The sequence below is a fragment of the Panicum virgatum genome, chromosome 8K (assembly GCF_016808335.1).
Source record: "Panicum virgatum strain AP13 chromosome 8K, P.virgatum_v5, whole genome shotgun sequence".
NCBI lineage: Eukaryota > Viridiplantae > Streptophyta > Magnoliopsida > Poales > Poaceae > Panicum > Panicum virgatum.
The window spans coordinates 34004447-34012423 of NC_053143.1; the positions used below are offsets into that span (position 1 = coordinate 34004447).

General features: G+C 45.9%; 1 protein-coding gene across 1 annotated transcript; it reads left to right on the forward strand.

Moving 5' to 3' along the window:
- The first annotated feature begins 850 nt into the window (after positions 1-850).
- LOC120644468 (serine carboxypeptidase-like 45) lies at positions 851-4331 on the forward strand. Its single transcript, XM_039921099.1, has 9 exons — positions 851-1312; positions 1506-1607; positions 1769-1864; positions 2199-2291; positions 2413-2492; positions 2599-3017; positions 3115-3207; positions 3732-3849; positions 3951-4331. Exons 1-9 carry the CDS (start codon positions 1042-1044, stop codon positions 4104-4106), a joined length of 1428 nt encoding a protein of 475 aa, XP_039777033.1. The 5' UTR covers positions 851-1041; the 3' UTR covers positions 4107-4331.
- Positions 4332-7977: the final 3646 nt, after the last annotated feature.

Here is a 7977-nt window from a genome sequence, read left to right on the forward strand (position 1 = left end):
TGTTTATATAGAAATAATTTTATTCAAAAAGAAAGTGGAAGGAAACAATTCACCTTGACTTGTTGCTCCGTGAGGCATGAGACTGACGTGTGGGGACCAGTGCCCACCATTCTGCACAAGGCAGCAGTATAAACAACAGCGTGACTGTGGAAGTTCTCTAAAAAGCCTACTTTCTGTAGTGCAGCAAAGGCTTTTGCCCCCTTGGGTCCCTGCGCGCTCTCTCTCTCTCTCTCATTTCAGACTTATTTTTTCCAATGTACAAGTAATTCTTAAGTTAGTCACTGGTCAGTGCACAAAGATGGTCAGTTATTTCTACCTGCAGAAAATAAATAATTTGTGAAATGCAATGTTCAGCATGTGGGGAAAATGGCTGGTGCATGCAGCATGCTCCTAGCATTTGAAAATCTTTGCTGGAATTTTATTCCCTATATGTACTCCGTACTAACTCTCGTCTGTCTCTACCTACTATTTTGTCAGTGCATTGTTTTGTCAAATTGCGCACATGAACTTCCACTACCTTTCAGCTAATGTACTGACCACTACTCACAAGAAACTTCTCAAGAACCAGAGCTAAATCACTAATGCTAACGCCAGTTTCACAAGAAGCTGCTAACGTGAGCACAAGCTGAACTAAAGAACATCCTAATCCTACTTCCTGAATCCTAGATCTGGGCATTCATGAGTGTCTGCTGAACAAATGGACTTTCAGAAACAGTTAACAGCTATCAATCCGACCCTGATCCTGATACCATGTGTATTTATAAATTTAACAAAGGCTGACAAACCACACCAACAGTCCTAACAAAACGTACCTTTTATGCCCTTTCCCCCTGCTATATATCCCAGCCAGTGCCCAGTGCTCCAACCAAGCAGAGGCCTCAGCTCCCTGCATCTGCCACCTCCACTCTCTCCCTCCTCCTCCCACTGAATCATTCGTCTTTTGAACATTTTTTTGTGCTCTCTAGGCAAAAGAGCACACTTGACTCTTGCAGCTCCAGTCTCTCTCTCTCTCTCGCTCTTACTCCATTGGAGGTTGGAGCCATGGCGATGCCAGCTCCGGTGAGCTGCTCCAGCAGGGCACTGGCCATGGTGCTTGTGCTCGTCGCTACGGCGCTGTGCTGCCGCCTGGGCTCTTGCGACGGAGCTGCCGCCGACAGGATCAGGCGGCTCCCCGGGCAGCCGGAGGTGAGCTTCGCCCAGTACTCCGGCTACGTCGCCGTGGACGACGCCGGCAAGAGGGCGCTCTTCTACTACTTCATCGAGGCCGAGGTCGACCCTGCCTCCAAGCCTCTCGTCCTCTGGCTCAATGGAGGTGAGTTCTGACTGAAACCTGGATGCAGAGCTTGCTCCTGCATTTTTGAGATGCTGGGATACACAGTTCGTGTTTGAAAATTTGTGTTTGCTTTCTCGTGCTCTTGTTCATGGAATCCTTGATCCCAAAATTTTGTCATGTACCTGTCCATCCTTGCTCTTTTTGAGATTCCTTTGGATCAATGCTTGTGTAGGCCCCGGGTGTTCTTCACTGGGTGTAGGGGCCTTCTCGGAGAACGGCCCCTTCAGGCCTAGTGGGCAGGTGCTGGTGAAGAATGAATACAGCTGGAACAAAGGTGTGTCTGTGTGTGTGTGTGAGGCCATGAGTGCATCCACTCTGAACTTTTTTTTACTGCAACTTTTCATGCTGCTAGTTCCAATTCTTGGCCGGCCCAAGAAAGTTGCTCATGTTCCCCTGTTCTGTATTTGTTGTTGTTGCTGCTGCTGAAAAATGCAGAGGCCAATGTGATTTACCTGGAGACGCCGGCTGGTGTAGGCTACTCCTACTCTGCTGATGCTGCCTACTACCAGGGCGTGGATGACAAGATGACAGGTACTGAACCTTCTGTTCTTCTCTAGCTTCACTGTCATGTATGCCAGATTCCATCGTTGCAAATGTCTTTTCTTTATGAAACAGAGATTAAATGCTGTATTAGTAGTTCTAATCTCTCAGTCTCTCTCATTCCAAGTATTAGCGAGCGTCAGAAAAGCAACGATGTTTTTGTTGAAGAAAAATGTACTAGTAACAAAAGTGACATGTGGGAAGAAAGAAGGCATGCTCTCTTTTTTGTTTGGTCGGTAGCAGACTAGCAGTGCTTGTGACTGGGTGTGATGATGAGCTCTTCTAACTTTTCCTCCCTCCCCACTGCACGTCTGAACCAATGAAGCCACGGACAACATGGTGTTCCTGCAAAGGTGGCTCCAAAAGTTCCCACAGTACAAGGGCAGAAACCTCTACATCGCCGGAGAAAGCTACGCAGGTACATACAGTTATACATAATTAGTAATTACAGCTACTTTTGCTCACTAGTAATTTTTTCTTTTGCAATTTTTTTCTGTGTTGTTTTGATGAAAATAGCTGTTTTCTGGATTCCCAATCAGGGCACTACATCCCACAGCTCGCCGAGGCCATGGTCGAGTACAACACCAAGGACAAGATCTTCAACCTCAAAGGCATCGCTGTAAGAGCAGTTCTTGCTGGTTCTGAAACTTCTAATTTGAAAAATCCAAGTTTTTTCAGTAAAATTTGTCTAACCAAGAATCTGAAACTTGTGTGACGATCATCAGCTGGGCAACCCGGTGCTGGAGTTCGCGACGGACTTCAACTCCCGGGCCGAGTACTTCTGGTCGCACGGCCTCATCTCCGACGGCACCTACCGCGTCTTCACCGCCGTCTGCAACTACTCCCGGTACGTGACCGAGTACTACGGCGGCGCGCTGTCGCCGCTGTGCGCGCGGGTGATGAACCAGGTGACCCGCGAGACCAGCCGCTTCGTCGACAAGTACGACGTCACGCTCGACGTCTGCCTCGCCTCGGTGCTCTCGCAGTCGGCGGCGCTGGCGCCGGCGCCGCGCCGGCCGGCCGGCGGCCAGCGGGTCGACGTCTGCGTTGAGGACGAGACCGTCCGCTACCTCAACCGCCGCGACGTGCAGGCGGCGATGCGCGCCAGGCTCGTCGGCGTCGACAAGTGGGCCGTCTGCAGCAGGTGATCGATCGATCGCACTGTTTTTTTTTGTCGATTTACTGTCTGATGGATGAACAGGAGTTGTTAACTTTGTTTCGTTTTTTTTCTCTGGGTACAGTGTTCTTGAGTACGAACTGCTCAACCTGCAGATCCCCACCATCAACATTGTCGGGGCGCTCGTCAAGTCCGGCATCCGGGTGCTGGTTTACAGGTATTTTGAAAGACTGAGATTGTCTTTCTTCCCCCTTCGATCTTTATTTCAATCTCTTTATTTTCGTACCAATCATGAAGTTCAATGGTCTCGAGACAAAAGGATTTGGGAAACTGAATCTTGTGCAAGGTCCTAAATCCTTGTACTTTTGCACCTTTGACGATGTACCAAAATATGCATCACCTTTGTGTGCAGTGGGGCCTCTGAATTTTGAGGAAACATAAAGCTCGCTCAACAATCTTACAGGACTAGTACTTGACCTTTACATGTGAAAATAAACTGGAAAAGTGTGGAAAAAGCTAGCCTATGGCTTGGTACCAATTTACGTACCTTGCTTTTACCTTCTGCGGATACCACACTGTAGGCAAATTTAGACCATTGTACTTTGCCACTTCTGAAACAAGATATAAATGTTCGCCTGAATCTTTTCTGTTGGATGGTCCTCTGAACTTTGGGGAAACATAAAGCTTTCCAACAGATGTTCTAACATGCAGAGTTGTTTCGTCGACTTTTTTTTTTCGCAGCGGTGATCAGGACTCGGTGATCCCTCTAACCGGAAGCCGAACACTGGTGCAGAATTTGGCTCATGACATGGGCCTCAAGACGACCACACCATACCGGGTTTGGTTCGAGGGCCAGCAGGTGCGTGGCAAGACAAGCTGATGAGTGATGACACATCTACCTGCAAACTGATGAACATTGCAGCATTTCGTTACTGAATGTGTTATGATCTCCATCCACAGGTTGGAGGATGGACTCAGGTGTATGGCGGCGGCACGCTATCCTTCGCCACCATCAGGGGGGCCTCCCACGAGGCGCCGTTCTCGCAGCCCGGGCGGTCGTTGGTGCTCTTCAGAGCCTTCCTGCAGGGCCAGCCTCTGCCTGAAACCTTCTCATGATCCATGAATGAGGTGCTTCGTTTGCAATGCAATGCCGGTTCCTGCTTCTGCAAGGGGTTTTGTACTGTAACTGTAAGAATGTGTTTGCTGCATTTGCCTCCTGCTGGTAGCGTTTCTTCAGGTTTTTTGCTCCCTGTTTCCTCTGTATCCTCGGCTCGGCAATTGTCTAAAGAAGTTGAAAGAATTGTCAATCCAGATTCGGCTTGTGTTCTTCTTATATATAAATTTAGAGCTAGTGTTCAAGTATTGTGGGAAAAAAAAAGACCAAAGGAAGGAAGAACACGTAGCACTGTGATAGTAGTACATTCTGAAATACCTGGATAATTCATGGTTGTACAAAGTTTGTGCAGCCAGCAGAAAGATGAAAGAACGTTGATTTTTCGGCATGGCCACAAGAGTTTGAGAAGTCCAGGAGATGGCAATGATGCCGATCAAAGCTGTGGTGCCATGAGAGCCACCGAGATGGGCACCAGTAAATGTAACCGGAAGCAGAAACACCTGGAAGGGGTGGCACCATGAGAGATCCCATCGATTCATGCCGATTCGTCGTCACGGCTGAGTGCGATCCAGTACTCCATGATCCTAAGTTCCCAGCTAAAGACGCTCTTGGACCTTGGGCATCATCCATGGAAGGTCCAAGTGGAGAGAGCATGTGATGGGCTGATTATATCGAGTGCAGTTCAAGAGAAAGAAGTGGACAGGGTGGCGATCGCAGTCAAACGATAACGTGGAAACATTTCAGTAGATAAAAGGGGCAGCAATGATCGATGGACAAGACTCAAGAGGATGAGTCAGCTGCCTGAGTGGAGTGTCCATTGGACACCATGAGAGTGCTTTTCTCCTCTCCTAGGCTGTGTTTAGATGAGGTGAAAAGGGGAGAAAAAATCACATCAGTCACTGTAGCACTTTTCGTTTGTTTATGGTAAATATTGTCCTACCATGACCTAACTAGTCTCAAAAGATTCGTCTCGCAACGTACATCAAAACTATGCAATTAGTTTTTTTATTTAACTACATTTAGTACTCCATGCATAGGTTATTTGCTATATTTAATGTTTCGATACGATAGTAGATGTGATGAAAAATTTGGAAATTTGGTGGGAACTAAACACACCCTAGTGTTTTTCATGTTGAGGAAAAATGGCTCGCGGGACAAGGCTGTCCAACGGTTGCCCATGCTCATTCAGGACTGTAACACCCAGAAGCAAGAGGGACAAGACTGCATGCTGTCCTATAAAAAGGATAAACAGGCAACTCCATGCAATTATTGCGCTAATACAAGTTGTTCACTGATGCTTTAGTACAAGTGCTTTTTGCAATCATGCATGCAAGCACTTCTTCCTGCACAGGGTTGGAAACGGGAATATGGATTTCCAATATCCATATCCGCTTAAACATCAATGTGGATATCTACATCCGTATTTAATTTTAATATGGTAGTAAAATAGATACACCAGAATATGATTTTCATTAATTTTTTATCCAATTCCTCATCCCTAAATCGACAATATGCGACACTATCCGTATCCGTATTCGCTAAAAACTATTTAAAAGCATCTGCATTTCTTATAAGCAATATTATATTAATCTAAATAATAAAAATATAAGAAGATTAAGTTTACTTTTAGATATTCTTGTTTATCTATTTATATGTGAAACTATTTTTATGTTTTTATTTATATGTTAATAAAAATTATTTATATATTTGTTAAAATGTATTTTATTTTATATGTATTAATATTTGTAAATATATTATTAAACTTTAGTTTCTATACCTGTGTAACAATTTTATATTCTGAAACTACTAATAAAGAAAATAGACAATCTTATACATCGAGTAAATATCCGAATGTGAATTGTTTCGCACTTGTATCTGAGAATATCCTATTCATATCTATATTTAAATTAAAATATTGTAAAAGATATTATCGGAATTCGATTCCATATAAATCTGATTCCCTTCCAGGGATACGTAGTGAGCAGCGTGTCCAGGGCTGTTTGTGACGAGTTTGAGTTTTTGCATACAGACCAAGACAGGTGCCTACTCGACGGCCTCGTTGAATCCGCAAGGACTACGTACGTGTAGCGACAAACCAGTAGACCTGTAGTACGCTGCAAGCAAAACGACAGGCGGCCAGGAGTCCAGGACAGGAGAGCGCAAGCCTCGACGACACTGTCATGTGTCTGTGTGTGTCATCGGCCGCTGTCAGCTGTGCCAGTTTCACGTACGACTTGTTACGAGTAGTCTAGAGAACAAAGGGGATACGGCGCAATCAAACAAATACTCCCTTCATTTCAAATTATAAGTCATTTCAAAAGTTTTGGAGAGTCAGAGTTTTTCAAATTTGATCAAATTTATATGATAAAATAATAATATTTAAGATACCAATTAAATATTATTAAATTCTTTATTAGCTATATTTTCATAGTGCACCTATTTAATGTCATAAATTTTTATATTTCTCTCTATAATTTTAGTCAAATTTTGAGATGATTTGACTCTCCAAAAATTTTGGAATGATTTATAATTTAGAACGGAGAGAGGGAGTACGCTCGTATCCGGCAGGCAAATGCAGTAGAGTAGCAGCAGGGGTGCTCTCAGTGCTCACGGATAGATTCTCTCTATATATTTATCTCATTAGGCCATCATTCTCCGGGAGTCGGGATAAGTACGTAGTATATATCTTGACGCAATTGCTAATCGTTAATGCTCCAAATGCTAAATCTTAGCATTTAGTTCATCCAAACAAACGTGAGTATTAATAGATGGGCTAAATTTTAACCAAAACCCAAAACCTGTATTTCATCATAAATGTGCTAATTACAATCATGTATTCCAAACAGACTTATGGCTGTATTTGATTGGTACTAGGAACCTAACGCGCACATTTTCTAAAAGAAGAATTTTACATGCATGGAATACTAAATGAAGTCTATTTGCACAACCTCTTTAGAAATGAGTGTAACTTTTCGTGACGAATCTAATAATGGTAATTACTTGATGATTGGCTACAGTGATGCTATAGTAACTATCCTCTAATCACGCAATCAAAGGTCTCATTAGATTTTTCAAGATTCTTAGCGCAGAAGTTCTGAAGTTGATTTTATAAATTGGCTTTGTTTAAAACCATAATTAGCCGTCAAAATATTACTATTCCTAGCACAAGAACAAACTAAACAAAGCCTACATGTGCTAATTATAATACAAATCTGCAGCATACCTCAAGCATATATTCATCCCAGCGTGCGCTGTGTCAGCGCTGCATCGAGCACAGCATGGAATTCGTCGAGGAGAGCCCCCCCCCGGCCGGCCGGTCAGTACCAGAAGAGACAACACGAGGAGGCGTACGTACGTCTTGCCCCAGGCTCTGAACGATCAGACGGCTCAGGGTCAGGGACGCCGCCGCACGCCGGGCTCCGGGCCGCGCCGGGTCCCCAGCTGGCTGCTGCCCACCGACCCGTCACGCATCAACGACCCATGGAAGCCAAGGCCGGCGCTGCGCTGCTCTGGGACGCTGCAGCCGGGGCCCGCCGCCCGGCCCCCTGGTGGCGGCCACTAGGCCGGCACACGCATCTTCCCCGAGATCCTCGCTGGCTCGATCAGTTCACCGGCGAGCAAGCATCCACTGATCCACGGCGGCGCACCATAGATGAATTGAAGCGACGGAGACGGGACAGCCGACCGGAGGTTCTCTGTTCCAGCTGTGCCGCCGGCCGCCCGGACTGTGGCTGGCTGGCTCTGGCTCATCACCTGCTGATGAGGTGACGGGAGGGCGGCGCCGCCGCCGGCTTTGGCAGCTCCCCGGCTGCGGCGGGGGAGCACGAAGTGAAAGAAGCCCTCGCAGGCGGCCCGGCCGGCTTTGTTGTGCTG